Source organism: Carcharodon carcharias, chromosome 27 (genome assembly GCF_017639515.1).
Source record: "Carcharodon carcharias isolate sCarCar2 chromosome 27, sCarCar2.pri, whole genome shotgun sequence".
NCBI lineage: Eukaryota > Metazoa > Chordata > Chondrichthyes > Lamniformes > Lamnidae > Carcharodon > Carcharodon carcharias.
This window is the reverse complement of record NC_054493.1, coordinates 10,907,387-10,933,088: the sequence shown is the minus strand read 5'-3', so window position 1 is coordinate 10,933,088 and position 25,702 is coordinate 10,907,387. Positions and strand designations below refer to the sequence as shown.

General features: G+C 45.1%; 2 protein-coding genes across 3 annotated transcripts in view; one reads left to right on the top strand and one right to left on the bottom strand.

Annotated features, from left to right (window-relative positions):
* Window positions 1–25,702, top strand: part of LOC121270203 (zinc finger protein 271-like) — a 51,148-nt gene that overhangs the window by 14,906 nt on the left and 10,540 nt on the right. The window lies entirely within an intron of this gene.
* On the bottom strand, window positions 3,299–17,363 carry LOC121270199 (zinc finger protein 229-like). 2 transcript variants are annotated; one of them, XM_041175509.1, is made up of 3 exons: window positions 17,110–17,363; window positions 12,161–13,426; window positions 3,299–4,578 (listed from the first exon to the last, which is right to left on the bottom strand). In XM_041175509.1, exons 2-3 carry the CDS (start codon window positions 13,360–13,362, stop codon window positions 4,566–4,568), a joined length of 1,215 nt encoding a protein of 404 aa, XP_041031443.1. In that variant the 5' UTR covers window positions 13,363–13,426; window positions 17,110–17,363; the 3' UTR covers window positions 3,299–4,565. The 2 variants fall into 2 exon arrangements, 1 of the variants encoding a protein (XP_041031443.1); XR_005941489.1 differs by lacking the exon at window positions 12,161–13,426.

Below are 25,702 nucleotides of genomic sequence, written 5' to 3'. Positions count from 1 at the left end.
CTTCACTTGAAAGGAGTGTTTGGGTCCTTGGACGGTGAGGAGAGAGGAGAGAGGGAGTGAAGGGGCAGGTGTTGCATTTTTTGCGTGGGCATGGGATGGTGCCATAGGAGGGGGTTGAGGAGTAGGGGGTGATGGAGGAGTGGACCAGGGTGTCCCGGAGGGAGCGATCCCTACGGAATGCCGATAAGGGGGGTGAAGGGAAGATGTGTTTGGTGGTGGCATCATGCTGGAGTTGGCGGAAATGGCGGAGGATGATCCTTTGAATGCGGAGGCTGGTGGGGTGATAAGTGAGGACAAGGGGGACCCTATCATGTTTCTGGGAGGGAGGAGAAGGCGTGAGGGCGGATGCGCGGGAGATGGGCCGGACACGGTTGAGGGCCCTGTCAACGACCGTGGGTGGAAAACCTCGATTAAGGAAGAAGGAGGACATGTCAGAGGAACTGTTTTTGAATGTAGCATCATCGGAACAGATGCGACGGAGGCGAAGGAATTGAGAGAATGGGATGGAGTCCTTACAGGAAGCAGGGTGTGAGGAGCTGTAGTCGAGATAGCTGTGGGAGTCGGTGGGTTTGTAATGGATATTGGTGGACAGTCTATCACCAGAGATTGAGACAGAGAGGTCAAGGAAGGGAAGGGAAGTGTCAGAGATGGACCACGTGAAAATGATGGAGGGGTGGAGATTGGAAGCAAAATTAATAAATTTTTCCAAGTCCTGACGAGAGCATGAAGCGGCACCGAAGTAATCATCGATGTACCGGAGAAAGAGTTGTGGAAGGGGGCCGGAGTAGGACTGCGACAAGGAATGTTCCGCATACCCCATAAAGAGACAGGCATAGCTGGGGCCCATGCGGGTACCCATAGCCACACCTTTTATTTGGAGGAAGTGAGAGGAGTTGAAGGAGAAATTGTTCAGTGTGAGAACAAGTTCAGCCAGACAGAGGAGAGTAGTGGTGGATGGGGATTGTTCGGGCCTCTGTTCGAGGAAGAAGCTAAGGGCCCTCAGACCATCCTGGTGGGGGATGGAGGTGTAGAGGGATTGGACGTCCATGGTGAAGAGTAAGCGGTTGGGGCCAGGGAACTGGAAATTGTTGATGTGACGTAAGGTGTCAGAGGAATCACGGATGTAGGTGGGAAGGGACTGGACAAGGGGAGAGAGAAGGGAGTCAAGATAACGAGAAATGAGTTCTGTGGGGCAGGAGCAAGCTGAGACGATCGGTCTACCGGGGCAGTTCTTCTGGACTGAATATTGAATTCAACAACTTTAGGTCGTAAGCTCCCTCCCCCATCCCCACCCCCTTTCTGTTTCCCCCTTCCCTTTTTTTTTCCAATAAATTATAAAGATTTTCCTTTTCCCACCTATTTCCATTATATATAAAAAAAACCCCACTAGAGCTATACCTTGAGTGCCCTACCATCCATTCTTAATTAGCACATTCGTTTAGATAATATCACCAACTTTAATTTTAACACCTATGTGTTCTATTGTACTATTGTCGTTGACATCTTTTGATGATCTGCTTCTATCACTGCTTGTTTGTCCCTACAACCACACACCCCCACCCCCCCCTCCACCTCTTTGTCTCTCTATCTCTCCGCCCCCCACACACACACCTTAAACCAGCTTATATTTCAACTCTTTCTTGGACTCGAACGCAAGTTCTGTCGAAGGGTCATGAGGACTCGAAACGTCAACTCTTTTCTTCTCCACCGATGCTGCCAGACCTGCTGAGTTTTTCCAGGGGGACCGGTCAGTTTATTTCCGGGGTTTGCGGTTTACACAACATGTTTCCGGAGCCTCTCCGTCCACCCACCGGATCCATCCCCCTCTTTACCCATTGTGGACCGGTCTCCTCATCGCCATTACCCGCGCTGCGCATGCTCCAGTCACAGCTTGGCCCCGCCCCTTTATTCACTCCGATTGGTTGGAGGACCAGTCCCAGCTGCTGGGACCTCCAGTCCCGCCCCCCCTTCCTATTGGTCCGGACCTGCCGTCAGTCACCCGGACATTGTGACGATTACAAACGCTGAGAGCGGCCACAGACTCAGCCTGACTTGCTGATTCTTGGCAGCATTTTCTGTTTGGGAATTAGAGCTAGAGATGGATGGTCAGTTCCCCTCTGTCCGGGGGGATTCACACTCATTTCCCCAGTGCAGTGATTATCACGTTTACTTTACATGAGAAAGTCCGGGTTCAATCCCAGCTGGAAACTTTGTGTTTAAAATTATTCCTGATGAGGAATTAACAGTGAGTTTAGTTTCATGTCGAACAGGGTGACAGTTACTGTTGTCTCATTCCAGAGAAAACTGATCCACTCTGACCCAAAAGCGAAATATTGTAATACTCTAGGTGGAAATCCGACCTCGAACTGGGGGTGTCATTGTTTAAAAATAAGGGGTGGCCCATTTAAGACAGAGATTAGGAGATTTTTTTTCTCGCAGAGGGTCATGAGTCTTTGCAACTCTCTTCCTCAAAAGGCGGTAGGGAGTCTTTGAATCTTTTTAAGGCAGAGCTGGATAGGTTCCCGATAAACAAGTGGGGCGAAAGATTATCAGGTGTAGACGGGAATGAGGTTACAATCAGATGAGCCATGATCTCATTGAATGGCAGAGCAGGCTCGAGGGGCCGAATGACCTATTCCGGCTCCTAATTCGTATGTTCCCATGACCTCAAAACAAACTATTGGAAAACCTCATCAGGTCAAACATCTATGGAGAAGGAAACAGAGTGAATGCTTCAGGTCGGTAACCTTTTATCCAAACTTGAAAAAAATTAAAGATCTAACAGTTTACCAGCAGGTGCAAAGTCAGCAAAAAGAGAGGAGGAGGATGTGGGGTCAAAGGTTTTTTTAATGATGGGAGACAACAGTGGATTTAAAGGTGAGAGGGACAGTACCAAAAGAGAGAACCGTTAAGGATATCATCTAAAATGTGGAAGTTGGATGGTCAGCAGTTTAGTGAGAATAGTGTCAAGGAAACAGAAGGCACGTCTCAGAGGCAAGATGAGCTCTGAGTGAGATAGAAGATAGGAGAGAAACTGGAGAAAGATGCAAGTGCAGAGCATGGACAAGAAGGCACTTCAGATACAGTTTGGCCAGGTGGGTTAGTGGAAGGGAGGGAAGCAGCAGAGGCAGCTGATCGGATCGTCTCATCTTAGTGACAAAGAAGCTCCATGAGCCCCTCACACTTGTTGTTGGAGGTGAGGATGGAGGAGACAGGGGAGAGGGAGAGCCCCTCAAAAGGAATATCTGTTAGAGATATTAGATGATTCATCACACTGTGTTTAGCACAAAACTGATTTATTTGACTTTTATCCAAAATATTAACCATTATAACTGGGCTGGAGTTTATTAACATCAACAGAAACAGACCCCAATGAACATGATTCAGTCCTGGGCATGATTAACAGCAAAATCCAATCACTGTAATTATTTGTGAACTCGCTGGTGACTCATCAGGGTGGATGACTGAGTGAATCTCTCCCCACGCTCGGAGCAGGTGAATGGCCTCTCTCCAGTGTGAACTCACTGGTGTTCAGTGAGTTGAGATGATCGCTTGAACCCAGTCCCACAGTACAAGCATCTGAACGGTCTCTCATCAGTGTGAACACATTGATGGGACATCAAGTTTCCAGACCTTTTATAGCATTTCCCACATTCTGGGCATTTAAATGGTCTCTTGTCAGTGTGGACTCATTTATGGCGCATCAGTTCCCCAGAACTTAAAAAGCATTTCCTCCAGTCTATGCATTTAAAAGGTCTCTTGTCAGTGTGAACTCGCTGGTGTGACAGCAGATTGGCTGATTGAGTGAATCCCATCCCACACTCGGAGCAGAGGAATGGTCTCTCCCCAGTGTGAATTCGCTGGTGTACAGTGAGTTGAGATGATCGCCTGAACTCAGTCCCACAGTGAGAGCACCTGAATGGTTTCTCATCAGTGTGAATATGTTTGATGGGACATAAGTTTACCTGAAGTTACATAGCACTTCTCACAATCGGGCATTTAAGAGGTCTCTTGTCAGTGTGAACTCGCTAGTATCTCATCATGTTGGATGAACAAGTGAATCCCTTCCCACACTCAGAGCAGGTGAATGGTCTCTCCCCAGTGTGACTTCACTGGTGGATCAGCAGGTTGATGACTGAGCAAATCCTTTCCCACACTTGGTGCAGATGAACGGCCTCTCCCCACTGTGAACTCTTCGATGTGTCAGCAGGTCAGATGAATTAATGAATCCCATCCCACACCTGGAGCGGGTGAACTGCCTCTCCTCAGTGTGAACTCGCTGGTGTGTCTGCAGGTTGGTTGAATCAATGAATTCTTTCCCACACTCAGAGTAGGAAATGGCCTCTCCCCAGTGAGACTGTGCTGATGAATTTCCAGCTCAGACAGGTAATTGAATCCCTTCCTATAGTCCCCATATTTCCCTGGTTTCTCCGCAGTGTGAACAGTGCCTTTTATTTCCATGTTCAAAGGCTGATGATATTCAAGTCCTGATGAATCGAGAGACTTTGTCAGCTCCTGATGTGATGTTTGGTTTCAGTTTCCCGACTGCAAATCCTCTCCTTCTCTTACCCTGTGAAACTGATTTAAAACAGAAAAGAAAAGTGAGAGAGAAACCACAAAAAGACAAACATAGGTTATGAAATTGAGCTGAATGAATCTGGTAATTTGCGGAGCTGAACCCAACTAATGTCCTTCAAGGAAGGGAATCAAGCTCCAGGTCCGTTTGGCTTTCCCGTCTGTAAATCCTCCCCTTCTAAAGAATTTCCAAAATCCATCCCTGTCAGTCCAGGATAGAAATTCACACCATTCTCTCCTCCTGCTCCCTGCTCCAGGATCAGTAAAGTGAGTTAAAGATGATTTCTCATTAACAAATCCATTGCTGCGTTTCCTTCATTAACCCACATTTGTCCACTCGGGCCTGGCACCGGGAGAAAGCCCGCAGTTGCCGTTCCGTTCGGTGCAAAGGCAGGCCTGGTAATTTCTTATTGGGGGTGTTGAGGCCTCCACTGGGTGTTTGTGAAGCCTCCCCTCCCACCCACTGCCCCTAACACTGCCTCTGCATATCCGCTTCCTTCCCGCCTGAAGATGAGACAGACAAGGGAGGTTGGAGCTGGAGTTTGCAAAAACTGTGAGATCAAGAGTTGTTTTGTTTTAGAATGGTGATGACAGTGAACTTAAAGGTGAGAGAGACAGTACCAAGAGAGAGAGAGAACCGTTAACAATATCAGCTGGGGAAGCTGGGTGGTCAACAGTTTAGTGAGAATGAGGTCAAGGGAGCAAAAGGCAGTCTCATGGACAAGATGAGCACTGAGGGACATAGAGAATAGGAGACAAACTGGAGAACGATGTGAGTTCAGGGATCAGAAAAGGAAGAACTTTAGAGGCAGATTGGCCCAGTAGGTTAGTAGAAGGGAGAGAAGCAACAGAGGAAGCAGATCTGATTGTCTCAATCTTAGTGACAAAGAAGATTCATGAGCTCCTCACACTTGTTGTTGGAGTGAGGATAGAGGAGACAGGGGAGAGGGAGAGCAGTTCAAAAGGAACGAAAAAGAATCAACAGACTGTGTTTAACACAGCTGATTTATTTGACTTTTATCCACAATATTAACACCTATAACTGTTTTTGGCAGCAGTAGAGTGCTTCAGTTGGAGTTTGGGGACTGAGGAAGTTTAAGGGTTAAATTAAGGGATTAAATTTTATCTAAAGTCTAGTCTTTCTTTAATTTAGCAATTAACTGAAAGTTGCTGTTAGGGTTGGAAGAAGGTGAGTTTTAGTCCAGCCTTAAAACAGGGCTCATACAGGCTCTGCTTGCAGCTGCAACTAGTTAATTAGATAACTGGCTTAATCAGGTTTTCAGAGGCTCGGTTCAGAGTATAAAAGTCGGTTTTCTTATAGTGCTGACTTTGTCTGCAGTGGAGTACTGTTTTTGGCTGCAGTTGAGTGCTTCAGTCAGAGTTTGGTGACTGAGGGAATTTGGCGTAGAAGGGAGTAGGTGCTCCTTTCTTTTTCTACCTTTCCTCAGAAAGAAGACAGGTGGCCTTGGTAAGTAGGAACTGGTGAGTAAATTAGGAAATTGTAATATTTTTAAACAAGGTGCAATACTTGGATTTCACTAAGAAGCAGGTAAAATAAAGGAAAATACAAAGTTATTTTATAAGTACATTAAGAGTAGGAGGATAACTAGGGAAAGAGTAGGGCCCATTAAGGACCATAGTGGTAATTTGTGTGTGGAGCCGGAAGATGTAGGTAAGGTTCTAAGTGAATACTTTGTGTTGGTGTTCACAAGTGAAAGGGATGATGTGGGTATGGAAATCAGGCAGAAGGACTGTGATATAATTAAAGAAATTAGCACAGAAAGGGAGGAGGTTCGAAGTGGTCTGGCAGGCTTAAAGGTAAAAAAATCTCCAGGCCCAGATGAAATGTATCCCAGGCTATTGAGTGAGGCAAGGGAGGAGATAGCAGGGGCGCTGGCAATAATTTTCAATACCTCTCTGGCCACAGGAAAGGTGCCAGAGGACTGGAGGACAGCCAAGTTGATACCATTATTCAAGAAGGGAGGAAGGGATAAACCAGGGAACTACAGGCCTGTCAGTCTAACCTCAGTGGTGGGAAACTACTGGAAGCAATTCTCAGAGACAGAATTAATCTACACTTGGAGAGACAGGGATTAATCAAGTCAGCATGGTTTTGTTAAGGGGAGGTCATGTCAGACCAATTGGCTTGAATTTTTCGAAGAGGTGACTAGGTGTGTAGATGAGGGCAATTTTACATGGTCTACTTGGATTTCGGCAAGGTTTTTGATAAGGTCCCACATGGGAGACTGATAACAAAGGTAAGAGCCCATGAGATCCAAGGCAATTTGGCAAATTGGATCCAGAATTGGCTGAGTGGCAGGAAGCAGAGGATGATAGTCGAGGCGTATTTTTGTGACTGCATGCCTGTGTCCAGTGGGGTTCCACAGGGATTGGCGTTGGATCCCTTGCTGCTTGTAGTATATATAAACGATTTAGACTTAAATGTAGAAGGGTTGATCAGTAAGTTCACAGATGACACGAAAATTGCTGAGGTGGTAAATATTGAGGAGGATAGTTACAGGATATAGACAGGCTGGTCAGATGGGCTGTTCAGTGGCAAATGGAATTTAATCTGGATAAATGTCAGGTGATGCACTTGGGCAGGACAAACAAGGCATGGGAATACATGATGAATGGTAGGACCCTGGGAATAACCCAGGATGAATGGGGCCTTGGTGTGCATGTCCACCGGTCCCTTAAGGTAGCAGGACAGGTAGATAAGGTGGTTAAGAGGGCATATGGGATACTTGCCTTTATTAGCTGAGGCATAGAATATAAGAGCAGGGAGGTTATGCTAGAACTGTATGAAATGCTAGCTAGACCACAGTGAGAGTATTGCGTGCAGTTCTGGAATTCGCATTATAGAAGGATGTGATTGCACTAGAGAGAGTGCAGAGGAGATTTAGCAAAATGTTGCCTGGGCTAGAGAGTTTTTGTTGTGAGGAGAGATTGGATAGACTGGGGTTATTTTCCCTGCAGCAGAGGAGATTGAGGGGGGACATGATTGACGTATATAAAATTAGGAGGGGCATAGATAGGGTAGACAGGAAGGAACTTTTCTCCTTGGTGGAGGGATCAATAACCAGGGGGCATAGATTTCAGGTAAGGGACAGGAGGTTTAGAGGGGATGAGGAAGAAATTTTTCACTCAGAAGGTGGTGGGAATCTGGAACTCACTGCCTGAAAGGGTGGTAGAGGCAGATACCCTCATAACATGTAAGATGTATTTGGATGTGCACTTGTGATGCCATAGCATACAAGGCTATGAGCCTAGTGCTGGAAAATGGAATTAGAATAGTTAGGTACTTGTTTGACCAGTGCACTTGATGGACCGAAGAGCCTTTTTCTGTGCTGCAGACCTCTATGACTATGACTCTATGATTCCCAAATGCCAGGAATAAGGGAAATTTAGGGCCAATATAATAAAGTAATATAAATGATTCTAAGTAGAATAAAGTTAACAGAAGGGAAGTAGAGTTAAGACATAGCAGGGCAGCTCAGTCGAGTGGAATGTGTGTCCTGTAATATGTGCGAAGCCATGGATGCTACCGGTGTCCTAGCTGACCACACGTGCAGGAAGTGCTGTCAGCTGCAGAAACTTGAGCTCTGGGTTTCAGAGCTCGAGCGGCGGCTGGAGTCACTGTGGCACATCTGCTCGGCTGAGAGCTGCATGGATCGCATGTTCAGAGAGCTCATCACACCACAGCTTAAGGGCCTGGAGACAGAGAGGGAATGTGTGACCACCAGGCAGTCCAAGAGAAGTAAGCAGATAGTGCAGAGGTCCCCTGGGGTCCCGCTCACAAATCAGTTTTACGTTTTGGAACCTGGTGAGGATGCTGGTTTCTCATAGGAGTGCAGTCAGCCATGGTTGTGGCACCACAAGTGGCTCGGTTGTACAGGAGGAGAGGAAGAAGAAAGGAAGAGCAATATTGATAGGGGTTCATTGGTTCGGGGAACAGGCAGGTGTTTGTGTGGCCGTAGAAGTGACTCGAGGATGGTATGTTGCCTCCCTGGTGCCAGGGTCAAGGATGTCACAGAGCGGCTGCAGGACATTCTTCTGGGGGAGGGTGATCAGCCAGAGGTCGTGGTCCACATTGGTACCAATGACTTAGGGAGGAAGGGGGATTCAGTCCTGCAATCAGAATTTAGGGAGCTAAGTAGAAAATTAACAAGCAGGACCTCAGCTGTAGTAACCTCCGGATTACTCCTAGTGCCATGTGCTAGTGATTACAGAAGTAGGAGGATAAGGCAGATGAATGCACGGCTGGAAAAGTGGTAGGAGGGAGGGCTTTAGATTCCTGGGACAGGCTCTGGGAGAGATGGCACCCGTAGAAGCCAGACGGGTTGCACCTGAACAGAGCCAGGACTGAGCTCCTTGCAGGGCGTTTTGCTAGTGCTGTTGGGAGGGTTTTAAACTAGCTCAGCAGGAGTGTGGGAACCAAGAAAAATATTAGAGGAAAACCAGGGTGCACAAAATACTGGGAGGGACAGAGAGCACTAGTATAGAGAAGAGTAAGTTAATAGGTAAAATCGGGGCAAGGGAGAAAGTAACAAAAGCCAAATCAGGGTTATTATGCATGCATGTGAATGCACAGAGTATAGTAAATAAGATTGGGGAGTTACAGGTGCAGACTGCCATGTGGAAATGTGATGTTGTGGCAATAACAGACCTGGCTCAAGGAAGGGCAGAACTGGGTGTTAAATATTCCCGAGTACAAGGTGTTCAGAAGAGACAGGAAAGGAAGGAAAGGATGAGGGGTGGCGGTATTGGTTAAGGAGAGCATTCCAGTGCTGGAGAAAGAGGATGTCCCAGAGGGTTCAAGGGCAGAATCAATTTGGCTAGGGTTAAGGAGCAAAAAGGGTGCAATTACATTGCTTGGTGTAGTCTATAGACCGCCAACTAGTGGGAAGGATGTAGAGGAACAAATCTGCATGGAAATTACAGAGAAATGTAGGCATTATAGGGTAGTTATAATGGGGGACTTTAATTACCCGAATATAGATAGGGACAGTGGTCGTGTAAAGGGCGGAGAGGGACAAAAGTTCCTAAATTGTGTTCAGGAAAATTTTCTCCAGAAGTATGTGTCTAATCCACTGTTGGACCTGGTTCTTGGAAATTAGGTTGGCCAAGTAGATCAAGTGTCAGTGGGGGAACATTTAGGAGACAGTGATTGTTATATTGCATGTTTTAGGATGATGATTAGGAAAGCACAATAGGCAATCCAAAGTAAGAATAATTAACGGGACAAGAGCCGACTTCAGTGGAGCAAGAATGGAGCTAGGCCAGATAGACTGGAATAAAAGATTGGCAGGAAAAACTGTAGCTGAACAATGGGCTACCTTCAAAAAATTAATTGGTTCGGGCACAGTCAAGTATTTAGACATTCACCTGAGTTACCATAGCCTGGTCAAGTGCTGGAAAATGGGATTAGTGTAGTTAAATCTTTGTTGACCAGCTCAGACATGATGGGCTGAATGGCCTCCTTCTGTGCTGTAAATGTCCATGAGTCTATATTCCATCTAAAGGGAAAGGTGGGGCTAACAAATCCAGAGCTCTCTGGATGAAAAAGGAGATTGAAATTAAGATAAAAAGAAAAAGTGCACTTATGACAGGTGTCAGGTAGAAAATACAATTGAGAACCAAGTGGAATACAAAAGGTTCAGAGGGGAGGTGAAAAAGCACATGAGAGAAGCGAAGAGGGATTATGAGAAGAGATTGGCAGCCAACATAAAGGGGAATCCCAAAGTCTTCTACAGGCATATAAATAGTAAAAGGTTGGTAAAAAGAGGAGTATGGCTGATTGGGGACCGAAAAGGGAATTTACACATGGATGAAGGGACCATGGCTGAGGTATTAAGTTAATACTTTGCATCCGTCTTTACCAAGGAGGTAGATGCTACCCAGGCCATGGTGACAGACTCTGAAGGGTTCAAAATTGATAAGGAGGAAGTGTTGAATAGACTATCGGTACTTAAACTTGACAAGGTACTGGGACCAAATGAGATGCATCCAAGGATATTGAAAGAAGTGAGAGTAGAAATTCCAGGGGCACTGGCCATAGTCTTTCAGTCTTCCCTAACCTCAGGGGTGGTGCTAGAGGACTGGAAAATTGTAAACATTATGCCCATGTTCAAAAAAGGTTGCAAGGATAAGCCCAGCAATTACAGACCAGTCAGTTTAACTTCAGTAGTGGGCAAGATTCTAGAAACAATTATTCGGGATAGAATTAGTAGTCACATGGAAAAATATGTGTTGATAAGGGAGAGCCAGCATGGATTACTAAAGTTTATCTAACTTGCTGGAGTTTATTGAAGAGGTAACAGAAAAGGTGAATGAGGGTAATGCAGTTGATGTGGTGTATATGGACTTTCAAAACGCATTTGACAGTGTCACACAACAGACTTGTGAGAAAAGTTATTGCTCATGGAATAAAAGGGACAGTAGCAACGTGGATACAAAATTGGCTGAAAACTAAGAAGCAGAGAGTAATGGTCAATGGATATTTTTCAGGCTATAGGAAGGTTTGTAGTGGAGTTCCCCAGGGGCTGGTATTGGGACCCTTGCTTTTCCTGATATATATTAACGATCTAGACCTTGGTGTGCAGGGCACATTTTCAAAGTTTGCAGACGATATGCAAGTTGGGAGTGTTGTGGACTGCGAGGAGACGGTGTGGAACTTCAAGAGGACAGACAAGTTGGTGGAATGGGCAGATAGATGACAGATGAAGCTCAATACGGAGAAGTTTGAGGCGATGCATTTTGGTAGGAAGAACATGGGGATATAGGAGCAGAAAGACCTGGGTGTATATGTGCATAGCTCATTGAAGGTGGCAGGACAGGTGGAGAGAGCAATTAGTAAAGCTTAGAGTGCCTTGGGCTTTATTAATAGGGACATATAGTACAAGGGCAGGCAGGTTATGCTGGATTTATATAAGACACTCACTAGACCTCAGCTGGAATATTGTGTACAGTTCCGGGCACCATGTTATAGGGAGGATGTGAACACATTGGAGAGAGGGCAGGAGAAGTTTACAAGAATAGTCCCAGGGATGAGAAACTTCAGCAATGGGGATAAATTGGAGAGATTAAGGCTGTTCTCCTTGGAGAGAAGAAGGCTAAGAGAAGATTTGATAGAGGTGTTCAAATTCGTGAATGGTCTGGACAGAGTAGATGGGGAGAAGCTGTTCCCACTCGTAAAAGGATCAAGAACGAAAGGGCACATATTTAATGTGATTTACAAAAGAAGCAAGTGGGATGGGAGAAAAATCTTTTTCACACAACGAGTGGTTCGGGTCTGGAATGCACTGTCTGGAAGTGCGATGGAGCCAGGCTCAACTGAGGCATTCAAGAAGGCATTAGATGGTTATATGAATCAAAACAATGTGCAAGGGTACAGGGAAAAGGCAGGGCAATGGCACTAGGCCATGATGCTCATTTGCAGAGCTGGTGCAGACATGATGGGCCGAATGGCCTCCTTTGTGCCGTTAAAATTCTGTGATTCTGTGAACATCAGCAAAAACAGACCCCAAAGAACATGGCCCAGTCCTGGATGTGACCAGCTGTAAAATCCAATCAAGGTAATTACTTGTGAACTCGCTGGTGTCTCAGAAGAGTGGATGACTGAGTGAATCCCTTCCCATAGTCTGTGCAGCTGAACGGTCTCTCCCCAGTGTGAATTCGCTGATGTACAGTGAGTTGAGATGATCGCTTAAATCCAGTCCCGCATTGAGAGCACCTGAATGGTCTCTCATCAGCATGAACACGTTGATGGGACATCAGTTCCTGGAAACCTTTATAACACTTCCCACAGTCTGAGCATTTAAACGGTCGCTCCACAGTGTGAACTCGCTGGTGTCTGAGCAGATTGGATGACTGAGTGAATCCCTTCCCACACTCCATGCAGGTGAACGGCCTCTCCCCAGTGTGAATTCGCTGGTGTACAGTGAGGTCAGATGATTGATTGAACCCAGTCCCGCAGAGAGAGCACCTGAATGGTCTTTCATCCGTGTGAACACGTTGATGAGACAACAGTTCCTTGGAGCTTTTATAACACTTCCAACAGACTGGGCATTTAAAAGGTCTCTCGTCAGTGTGAACTCGCTGGTGCCTCAGTAATGTGGATGAGCGAGCAAATCCTGTCCCACACTTGGAGCAAATGAATGGTCTCTCCCCAGTGTGAACTCGCTGGTGTGTCAGCAGGTCTGATGAACAAGTGAATCCCTTCCCACACTCAGAGCAGGTGAATGGCCTCTCTCCAGTGTGAACGCGCTGGTGTTGCAGCAGGTCAGATGAATGATTGAATCCCTTCCCACACTCGGAGCAGGTGAATGGTCTCTCCCCAGTGTGAATTTGCTGGTGTATCAGCAAGTTGGATGATCGAGTGAATCCCTTCCCGCACTTGGAGCAGATGAACGGCCTCTCTCCAGTGTGAATTCGTTGGTGTACAATGAGGTCAGATGATCGCCTGAAACGCATCCCACAGTGAGAGCACCTGAATGGTCTCTCATCAGTGTGAACACGTTGATGTATCAGCAGGTGGGAGGACTGAGTGAAACCCTTCCCACACTCGGAGCAGGTGAATGGCCTCTCCCCAGTGTGACTGCGCCGATGAGTTTTCAGGTCAGACAGGTGATTAAATCCTTTCCCACAGTCCCCACATTTCCACGGCTTCTCCCTGTTGTGACTGCATTTATGTTCTGATAGGTCAGATAATTGGCTGAAGCCTCGACCACACACAGAACACGTGTACGGTTTCTCTCCACTGTGAACAGTGCTTTCTCCTTCCATGTTCAAAATCCGGTGACATTCACATTATGATAAATTGGGCTGCAAATCCTCCCCTTCTAATATCCTGTGAAATCGTTGTAAAACAGAAAAAAGGGAGTGAGAGAGACCCCTCAGAAACATAAAGGCAGGTTGTGAAATTGAGCTGAATGAATCTGGTAATTTATGAGACTGGCACCAGGGAAAAGTGACCATGAAAACTGCTGGATTGTCATAAAAAACCCAACTGGTTCACTAATGTCCTTCAGGGAATTATTATTATTTATTATTATTATTTAAATGGAGAGAAACTTCAGAATGCTTCAGTGCAGAGGGGTCTGGGTGTCCTCGTGCATGAATTGCCGAAAGCTAGTGTGCAGGGACAGCAGGTAATAAGGAAGGCAAGTGGAATTTTGGCATTTATTGCTAAGGGAATAGAGTATAAAAATAGGGAAGTTTTGCTGCAACTGTACAAGGTACTGGTGAGACCGCAGCTGGAGCACTTTTGGTCCCCTTACTTGAGGAAGGATGTAGTTGCATTGGAGGTGGTTTAGAGGAGGTTCACTAGATTAATTCCAGAGATGCAGGGCTTGTCTTATGAGGCGGGATCGAGCAGTTTAGGCCTATACTCACTAGAGTTTAGAAGGATGAGAGGAGATCTAATTGAGGTATATAAGATGCTAAAGGGGAGAGACAAAGTAGATGTGGAGCAGATGTTTCCTCCTCTGGGGCATTCTAGAACAAGGGGCCATAGTTTTAAGCTAAGGGGTGGTAGATTTAAATCAGAGATGAGGAGGAATTACTTTTCTCAAAGTCGTGAACCTGTGGAATTCACTACCTCAAAGTGCAGTGGATGCCAGGGTGCTGAATAAATTTAAGGAGGACATTGACACATTTTTAATTAGTAACGGGTTGAATGGTTATGCGGAGTGGGCGGAGAATTGGAGTTGAGGCCGAAATGAGATCAGCCATGATCGTATTGAATGGCGGAGCAGGCCCGAGGGGCTGAATAACCTACTCCTGCTCCTAGTTCTTATTAATGGAACCTTCCACCCAGACCGGGCCAATGCAAGACTCTGGTCTCTATGGAAGGAGAGAGAGAGAGAGAAGTAGGAGAGGCAACAGTTGAAGGAGAGGGATTTTATATACCTACTACTCGACCATAACTTTGACAAATCTCCTGAACCACTAGCCTCCAGCACCTAGAAGGACCAGGGTAACCGGTGTATGTGAACACCAACTCTCCAAGTTCCCCTTGAAGTCACACACTCTCCTGACTGGTCTGACATCCAGTACTGAATGAACAGGAAATTCTTTCATATAAATACTGGGAAAACTGAAAGCGTTGTCTTCAGTCCCTACAACAAACTCCATTCCCTAACAACTGACTTCATCTCTCTCCCTGCCAACTGTCTGAGGCTGAACCAGACTATTCAAAACTTTAGTGTAATACTTCACCCCAAGATGAGCTCTTTTTTTAAATTATTCGTTCATGGAATGTGAGTGTCGCTAGCTAGGTCAGCATTTATTGCCCATCCCTAAGTTCAGAGTCAACCACATTGCTGTGGGTCTGGAGTCACATGTAGGCCAGACTAGTACAAGGATGGCAGATTTCCATCCCTAGAGGACATTAGTGAAGCAGATGGATTTTTAACTACAAAAGAAAACCCATCTGGTTCACTAATGTCCTTTAGGGAAGGAAATCTGCTGTCCTTACCTGGTCTGGCCTACATGTGACTCCAGACCCACAGCAATGTGGCTGGCTCTTAATTGCCCTCTGATCAAGGGCAATCAGGGATGGGCAATAAATGCTGGCCTAGCCAGCAACCCCACATTCCATGAATGAATAATGAAAAAAGCTTACAACCACACATCCTCATCGTCACCCAGATGGCCTGTTTCCACCTCAGTAACATCGCCCAACTCTGCCCTAGTCTCAGCTCACCTGTTGCTGAAACTCTCATCCATTCCTTTGTTACCTCTAGACTTAACTATCCTAAGGCACTCCGTGCCAGCCTCCCACATTCAACCTCTCTGTAATCTTGAGGCTATCCAAAACTCTGCTGCCCTTGTGCTTACTCATACCAAGTCTTCCTCGCCCATCACTCCTGTGCCCGCTGACCGACAAAGGTTCTTGGTTAAGAAGAATCTAAATTTTTAATTTCTCATCCTTATTTTCAAATTCCTCCATGGCCCCTCCCTGTCTCTGTAACCTCCATCAGTCTCATGACCCTGTGAGATATCTGTGCTCATCTCATTCCAACCTCCTGAGCATTCCTATTTTAACCGTTCCACCTTTGGTGGCTGTGCCTTCAGTTGCCTAGGCCGTAAGCTCTGGAATTTCCTCCCTAAACCTCTCTGCCTCAATTTCCCCCTTTAAGATACTCCTTAAAGCCTACCTCTTTGACAAAGCTTTTGGTCACCTGCCCTAATATCTCCTTATGTGGCTCAGTGTCAAATGTTGCTTTGTAATATTTCTGGGAAATGCCTTGGAACATTTTGTTACATTAAAGTTGCAATATAAATACAGATTGTTGTTATTGATTTGGACATATATCATTGTTTCTTCTTCATCACTGGTGAATAACCTGTAACTCCTTATCTAACATCATTGTGGGAGCACCTTCACCACATGGACTGCAGTGGTTCAAGAAGGTCAAACATCATCTCCACAGGTAACTAGGGATGGGAAATATCTGCTGCTGGTCTTGTTAGTGATGCCCAAATCCCCAGAATAAATTTTATAAGTACGCATTTGTAGAATAGATTAAAAGCATCTACAGAAATATTTGTTCCTAAAACAATGATCTTTTACATTTCATGGCCAGTGTCTGCTCAACAACCTCATCTTCCCCAGAACCTACCTCCCTTTGACAATTTCACGTTGGAAATTGTTGGGTCCTTGTGGTTAAACCCAGCAGCTTCTCCTCCATCTCCACTCCAACTCAAACTGATACAGCAAAAGCTTTGAAAATAAAATTGGATAAGTACCTGAAGAGAAAAGGCTGGGCTATGAGGAAAGGGCAGGGAGTGGGACTAGCTGATCTGCGGTTGCACAGAGCCAGCACAGGAATGACAGGATAAATGGCTTCCTGTATTGTAATCATTCTATGGCTGCATGAAAAAGACTAACACTGGAGGCCAGGGCCCAACCTCTCCAATCAACACCCACCCAAATACAAATCCATTCTTAATTGGTCCATCTCTGTTCCCAGACTCATTTCAGTGAGAAACACCTGCAATAAAACCAAACAAAATACTGCAGCTGCTGGAAATCTGAAAGAAAAAGAGCAAGTGCTGGAAATACTCAGCAGGTCAGGCAGTGACTGTGGAAAGAGAGTTAAAATTTCAGGGTATACAGAATGAATTTTGGGGAATACAAATGGAACAGAATTTGATGGTCAATATAAGCTCAGAAGAGAAGGAAAACGATCTCTCGTGCAGGAAAATCAATTCCTGGCCATGGGAAGATAAAGCTGGTAAATCAGCAGTGAATAGTTGGGGGGATGGGCAGCAGTGGAAACCTCATTTAGACACGGTTGATGGAAATAACAGTAAAATACCAAACAGGGTTAAAATACGCCTATCATTAGAGGCAGAGGGAGTCAGACAACGGTAGAGAGGTGATTGTGAAGGGTAGGGGTGAAAGAAAGCAATGGATGGACATGGATTCAAATCCACAGTAAAGGAGCCACACCAGCTTCAGAGACATGGGACCAGAGCGCAGCAGTAAAAGCTCTAAATTGTCAATGAATGTTCAATAATACTCACCCCTGAAACAATTTCACTGTTTTCAAATTTAAAATCTCCTGCTGGATCCTGCAGCTGGAAAGTTATCAGAGGCACTGGAGTCAGAGAAAAATCTCACACGCTTCAAATCTTCTAGCTCTCTGTGACAGGAGATTACAGAAGTCAGAAGTGTCAGATGCAGCTTGAAATTCGGGAGAGACAAGCATTTCTCTTGATTTGAGTTTGCTGTGTGTAAATCCTCCTTTTCTAACCCCTGTTAAAGGGGATTCCAGAATCCATCACTGTCAATTCAGGACAGAAATTCACAACATTCTCTCCTCCTGCTGCCTGGTCCAAGATAACTTAAGCAAGGACATATTTTGCATTGGAAGCAGTTCAGAGGTTCACTAGGCTGATTCCTGGAATGAGAGGCTTTGTCTCATAAGGAAAGGTTGAACAAGGTGGATCTGTATTCATTGGAGTTTCGAAGAATGAGGTGATCTTATTGAAAACTGTAAGATTCTGAGGGCACTTAACAGGGTGGATCCTGAGAGTGCTTTTCCCCTCATGGGAGAATATAGAACAAGGAGGCACAGTTTAAAAATAAAGGTTTTCAATAAACTTGACTGAGATGCCGAAGACTGAGATGAGGAGAAATTTCTTCTCTCAGGCATCCATTAGTCTGTGGAACTCCCTTCCCCAGCAAGGAGTGAAGGTTTGGTTATTGAATAGATGCAAAGTTAAGTATTGCTAAAGAAAAAAGGGACATGTTGAAGCTTTTCATCTTGCACTCATCAGGACAGTTGGCAAGAATACCAATATAAGGGGAAAACAACTATATATACTGCATGCAAAGATTGGTTGGCAAGTGGGCTCTGATTGGTAAAGGCATTGCCACGGAGAATGCACCAGCAATGGTGACTGACAGTTAACTGCTAAGCATTGCAAACAGACCATACCCAACCAGCCCATGCATGCAAAGCTCAAAACAGTGTCCAACATTAGATGTGATTCCGCGATTGGACAACATTTGTTAAATAATCATCAGTGTGCTAAGAATTACATTGACAACCAATTCAAGCTTCTCAGTTGGGCTCGCAGTGTGGTGCATTTGCATGTACTGGAAGCTACATGTATTAATCCATAGGGCCCTGTTCTTTGCAGGCAGAAAAAAACATGTACCCACATTGCGCCTGTTTCAGTTAAACAATGACAGCCATTTGCTGACTCATTCCTTGACCATTGAGGGTCAATCCGTCTGGTTTAAATTTCAAACAATGATTGGCAGTTAACTGTCAGTCACCATCACTAGTGCATTTTGCATGGCACTACCTCCACCAATCAGAGTCCACTTGCCAACCAATCAGCATTCTCTTTACACACAATATATGTCATTGTTTTTCCTTACATTGGTATTCTTGCGAAGTGCCCTGATGAGCACAAGACAAAAAGCTTCCACATGTCTCTTTTTTCAGCAACATTCAACTTCTGTACTACCAAAAGACTAATTGAGACTGAGTTAGACAAATTTTTCATCTAAGCATCAAGATGAGGGGCAGGCAATGCAGTTAAGACCACAATCAGATCAGCCATGATCTCATTGAATGGTGCATCATGCTCAATGGGCCGACAGGCCAACTCCTGCTCCGAGTTCTGATGTTCTTATTCTTATGTTGTTAGGATGGCAGCGCTTGCGCCCAGCAGCACACTGCCCTTCAAACGATGGCGGTAATTAACCCGGGACTGTCGCCATCTCGTGTGTGCAGAGCGAGAATAAAATCAATAAGCCAATGATTTTCTCTCCTGGGTCACAGGTTTTCTCTCCTGGTGCGCTGAAGCCCCGCCCACTCTTTTACGTCACCAAGATGGCCATTGAACCAAGATGGCGACTGTTAAACTGGAACAAAAACAGAATTACCTGGAAAAACTCAGCAGGTCTGGCAGCATCGGCGGAGAAGAAAAGAGTTGACGTTTCGAGTCCTCATGACCCTTCGACAGAACTGTTAAACTGGGCCTATTTCCGGGAAAAAGTTCCAGAGCTGAAAACGCGGGACCTGCAAAGTCTTATTCTGGATTTGCGGCCTACTTCAAGTGTTGATGAAGCCTCCGCTCCCTCCCGACACCGACTCCCGGCTCCATTCCTCCCTCCACCCCATCGACTTTCACCCGCTGAAAAAATCCTCTCCCGCACTCGCAGGACTCTGATCAAAGTGACACTGCTCATGCTCCAGATACAGTCCAGCACTGCGCTTGCGTACTGGGCTTCTGGTGTGTTAATAGGGCACATTCACATCCGCAGGGACTGTTGGGTAACAGCAGCGCCATTGAACGCCTGGAGGGGAAAGAAAATAATGGAGATCAATAAATAAAAAGACACACATGAATCTTCGTGAATATATGCTCGTTCATACTCAAATTGCTCAAAGTGATTTAAACTGCTTCTCTCTTGTAGGAATACACTGAGTTTTTAAAGCTTTTGCTACTTGTTCCCATGTCTCTCTTCTGCCCTGAAGGTGCTGATTCTCGCTACGTTCAATTCCATAGTCACTGGTTCCTCTCTCCATCACGGGATGAGGAATATTCACTGTTCTAAAAGAACAGATGAAAATTACTTCGCCCATCATGCTTGTGCTGGCTCTTTGGAAGATCTATCCCATTAATTCCACAGCCCTGCTGGCACTGTCAGATCAATGTATATCCACTGCAGTGATGCAGGAGGTGAATGGAAAAGCTTTTTCAGCTGGGTGCTTCTCAGGCACATTCACCTCCGTGGAAAGATCACTGGCCCAGTGTACTGAGCCAATATCAAGCATTCACTGCAAAAACAAAAATACCTGGAAAAACTCAGCAGGTCTGGCAGCATCTGGGGAGAGGAACACAGTTAACGTTTCGAGTCTGAATGACCCTTCAACAGAAACGTTAACTGTGTTCCTCTCCGCAGATGCTGCCAGACCTACTGAGTTGTATTTTTGTTTTTGTTTTGGATTTCCAGTATCCACAGTTTTTTTTTTGCTTTTATCAAGCATTCACTGGTTAGTTAAGCCTATAGAGTACCTGGTAGAGTTTATTACAATAATTCTGCACACCCCACATATCACAGTGACATTATTAATAAAGCCCAAGTTAAGGGAGTATCCCTAGTAGGATGGAGTAGATGAATTATTGTGTTACAAAGCAAAGGCATTAAAAGATTACAGCCTCACAACTACCAGTTGCCTGTGATGTTGCAGTATGAGGTGAGAGTGACTGCCCTTGACATCAAGGCCGCATTTGACCGAGTGCAGCATCAAGGAGCACTAGCAATATTGGAGTCAATGGGAATCTGGGGGAAACTCTCCACTGTATTCACAAAGGGAGGGAGCCAGAAAAAAAGGCCAGTTAGCGTAACCTCCCTCACTGGGATAATGTTAGACTATATTATAAAGGATGTAATAGCAGAGCATTTAAAAATGCATAATATAATCAATCAGAGTCAGAAAGGCTTCATGAAGGGGAAATCATGCCTGACAAATTTATTACAATTCTTTGAGGAGGTAACGAGCACGATAGATAAAGGGGAACCAGTGGATATAATATATTTGGATTTCCAAAAGGTGTTTGATAAGGCACCACACATAAGGCCATTTATTAAGGTAAGAGGCCATGGTGTTGGGAGTAGTGTATTAGCATGGATAGAGGATTGGCTATTTAATAGAAAACAGAGAGCGGGATAAGGGGGGCATTTTCAGGATGGCGACCTGTAACTAGTAGAGTGACACATGGATCATAAGAACATAAGAAATAGGAGCAGGAATAGACCATTCAATAAGATCATGGCTGATCTGCTCCAAGTCCCAACTCCTCTTTCACACCAGCTCCTTATAGCCCTCAGCTCCCCAGTATTTCAAAAATCTATCTACCACCTCTTTAAATACTTTCAGTGATCTTGCCTCTACAATTTTCTGGGGTAGAGAATTCGAGACATTCACTACCCTCTGAGAGAAGAAATTCCTATGCATCTCGGTTTTAAAGGCCCCTTATTCTGTAACTATGTCCCTTAGTTCGAGATTCCCCCGCTAGTGGAAACATCTTCTCAACATCTACCCTGTCAAGCCCCCTCAGAAGTTTTTATATTTCAATAAGATCATCCCTCATTCTTCTAAACTCCAATGAATAAAGGTCTAACCTGTTTGACCGTTCTTAATAAGTCAACCCCTTCATCCCAGGAATCAGCCGAGTGAATCGCTTCTGAACTGCCTCCAATGCCAGTATATCCGTTCTTAAATACGGGGAAAAAACTGTACACAGTACTCTAGGTGCAGCCTCACCAACACCCTGTACAGTTGAAACAAGACTTTCCTATTCTTAAAGCCCCTTAAACTCCAACCCCCTAGCAATACAGGCCAAAATTCAATTTGCCTTCCTAATCACTTGCTGCACCTGCATGCTAACGTTTTGTGGTTTCATGCACAAGAACATCCAAATCCTTCTGTACTGCACTTTTTGGAGCCTGTCTCCATTTAAATAATAGTCTGCCTTTTGATTCTCGCTACCAAAGTGCATAACCTCATATTTTCCTACATTAAACTCTATCTGCCAAGCTTTTGCCCACTCACTCAGCCTATCTATATCCCCTTGAAGATTCCTCATGTCCTCATCATAACGTGCCCTCCCACCTATTTTTGTATCTTCAGCAAGTTTGGACACATTACACTCTGCCCCCTCCACCAAGTCATTAATGTAGATTGTAAATAATTGAGGCCCTCGGACTGATCCTTGTGGCACTCCACTAGTTACGTCTTTCCAACCTGAAAAAAGACCCATTAATTATGAATCCCTGTCTTTTGTGTGTTAACCAATCCTCAATCCATGCTAATACATTACCCCCAATATCGTGAGCTCCCGTCATCAGCAAATCTTTTATATGACATTAAACTTACCCTTTATCAACTCTGCTTATTAAATCGTCAAAGAACTCTAGCAAATTTGTCAAAAATGATTTCCCTGTCTCAAAACCATGTTGACTCTGTTTGATTGCGTTCAACTTTTCTAAATGTCCTGATATTTCTTCCTTAATAACGGAATCTACCTTTTTCCCAGCTACAGATGTTAGGCTGACTGGCCTATAGCCTATAGTCCTTCCCTTCTTTAAACTGATCCCTTGTTCGAGGTTTTCCAATTTGACTGGGACCCTCCCAGAATCCAGTGAGTTCTGGAATATTTCGACCAATGCCTCTATTATCTCTGCAGCCACTTCCTTTCAGTGTTGGGGTCACAATATTTTAAAATATATATTAATGACTTAGATGTGGGAAGTGAATGTACTATCGCCAACTTTGTGAATGACAGAAAAATAGGTGGGAAGGCAAGTGGTGAGGATGATACAAAAGGTCCACAGAGGGATATAGACAGGTTAAGTGAGTGGGGGAAAAAACATGGTACGTGGAATATAATGTGGGAACGTGTGTGATTATGCATTTTGGCAGGAAGAATAGAGGAGCTGAATATTATTTAGACGGAGAAAGATTGCGGAGAGCTACAGCGCTCAGGGATTTGGAAGTCCTCATGCATGAGTCCCACAAAGCTAACATATCAGTTCAGCAGGTAATAGGGAAGGAAAATTGAATGTTGGCCTTTATTTCAAAAGGAATGGAGAGTAAAAATAGGGAAGGCTTGCTAAAACTATATAAGGCACCAGCTGGACCACACCTAGAATACTGTGAACATTTTGGAACCCTTATCTCAGGAAAAATATACTGGCATTAGAGGCAGTCCAGAGAAGGTTCACGAGGTTGATCCCGGGTATGGAGGGATTTTCTCATGAGGAGAGGTTGAGTAGGTTGGGCCTGTACTCACTGAAGTTTAGAAGAATGAGAGGTGACCTTATTGGAACGTAAAAGATTTTTAGAGGGCTTGATAAGGTAGATACTGAGAGGTTGTTTCCCATTGTGGGGGAGGCTAGGACCAGAGGGCATAATCTCAGAGCAAGGGGTCACCCATTTAAAACAGAGATGAGGAGGAATTATCTTCTATAAGAGGGTAGTGAATCTGTGAAATTCTTTACCGCAGAGAGCTGTAGAGGCTGGATAATTAAGTATAATCAAGGCTGTGAGAGATACATTTTTATCAGTAAGGGGATCAAGGGTAATGTGGAAAAGGCAGGAAAATGGAGTTGAGGATTGTCGGATAAGCCATGATCTCATTGAATGGTGGAGCAGACTCGATGGGCCGAATGGCCTACTTTTTCTCCTACATGTTATGGTCTTATGGTTGGAGACATGCCTAGCACAAATGAAGATGGTTTTGGTTGTTGGAGGTCAGTTAGCTCAGCTCCAGGACTTCACTGCGGGAATTCCTAAGGGTACTGTCCTCAGCCCAACTATTTTCAGCTGCTTCATCAATGACCTTCCTTCCATCATAAGGTCAGAATTGGGGATATTTGCTGATGATTGCACAATGTTCAGCACCATTTGCAACTCCTCAGATACAGAAGCAATACATGTCCAAATGCAGCAAGACCTGGACAATATCCAGGCTTGGGCTGAGAAGTGGCAAGTAAAATTCGCACCATAAAAGTGCCAGGCAATGACCATCTCCAACAAGAGTGAACCCAACCATCGTTCCTTGATGTTCAATGGCATTACCATCACTGAATCTCCCGCTATCAACATACTGTGGGTTACCATTGGCCTGTAACTGAACTGGACTAGCCATATAACTACTGTGGCTACAAGAGCAGGTCAGCGGCTAGGAACTCTGTGATGAATAACTCACTTCCTGACTCGCCAAAGCTTGTCCAGCATCTACAAGGCACAAATCAGGAGTGTGATGGAATATTCCCCACTTGCCTGGATGTCCAGCTCCGACAACACTCAAGAAGCTTGACACCATCCAGGACAAAGCAGCCTGCTTGATTGGCATCCCATCCACAAATATTCACTCCCTCCATCATCGACTCACAGTAGCAGCAGTGTGTACCATCTACAAGATGCACTGCAGGAATTCACCAAGCCTCCTTAGACAGCACCTTCCAAAGGCATGACAACTGCCATCTAGAAGGACAAGGGCAGCAGAGAAATGGGAACACCTCCCCCTAGAAGTTCCCCTCCAGGTCACAGACTTGGAAATATATCACCGTTCCTTCACTGTTGCTGCGTCAAAATCCTGGAACTCCCTTCCTAACAGCACTGTGAGTGTACCTACACCACACGGACTGCAGCGGTTAAAGAAGGCAGCTCACCACCACCTTCTCAAGGGCAACCAGGGATTGGCAAAAACGTTGACCCAGCCACTGAAGCCCACATCCCATGAATGAATAAAAAAATGCAAGGACCATATCAGACTCCTGCTGTGCTTTTACTTCCCCATGACAGCCATTGTATCCTATTAAACACCCACCACAATATTTAGCCCAGAAAGCTGAGGTTATTATGATCACAGCCCTTCAAGCTGTTACTGAGAGAATCACCAACTATTCTGAAAGCTCCTTTATTTGTAACTCCCTCAGTGTAAACCTACTTCTCCGGCAACAAAAACACAGCCTCTCCACAGCAAAAAGGAAACTCTCACCCACCATTTCAAACTCCGAATGATTTGAGATATTGCTGGTAAGTGACCAGGACAAGTTGCTATTTGTAAGGTGAAGGTGCATCAGCAGCAGGGGTTAGTGAAGAGGGTGATGGTAATAACCAGACAGACTGACTCACTGGGAAAGCTGCTCCAGAGGGGATCCCTTGCGATCCACCCAAAATACAATCATTGTGATTATGGCCAAAGAGGTCAGGCATCATAGGAAAGACTTTCCCTCATCACTCACAGCAAGTTCTCCCCCATTATACATGATACGAACATATGAATTAGGGGTAGGCCACTCGGGCCTGCTCGGCCATTCAATAAGATGATTGGTGATCTGATCGTGGCCTCAACATTCCTATCACAAGAATGGCTCTAATTTGAATTGAGTCACAACTTAATGTCTTAGAAGATAATTAATTTTGTTTATGGATCAAATTGGGGCACGATTCTCTTTCCTTGAGTTCTCAGTGCACCAGGACATCCATCACCACCTGAATCTGTGTCTCATCTGTGTCCAAATTAATCCAAACCTGTGAAATGAAAGGTCCCAATGGACATGTCCCAGCTGAATGATGTTTCCTGGAAAACATTGCAGTTTGATTATACAGGCCTATTACACATAGTAAAAGGAGGGGACCGGTATATCCTGGTAGTTATAGATATGTTTACATGGTGGATTGAAGCTTTCCCTGTCTGTATAAATGATGCAGTCACCTACAGCTAAAACTTTGTGGGAACAGATCTTTACCAGATGGGACTTTCTGAAAAGGATAGAGAGTGATAATGGTTCTCATTTCACAGCAGAGGCAATACAGCAGCTGTGTCATCTTGTGGGTGTGGAACAACATTTCCGCATCCCCTACCGCCCAGACTCTAGTGGGATGGTCAAGATGTTTAATCACTCTGGAGAAACGACACTGAAAAAGCTGTCATGAACAGAGCTGATGGATCTGATCAAGCCCAATGACTGGGTCACTGCCTCGCCTGGTGTCTTAATGACCATTCACTCCACTCCTGTTCACTCCCCAGTCACAGCTCATTTCAGCTCATGACATGTTGGCCAATCCAGATTGTGCGTCCC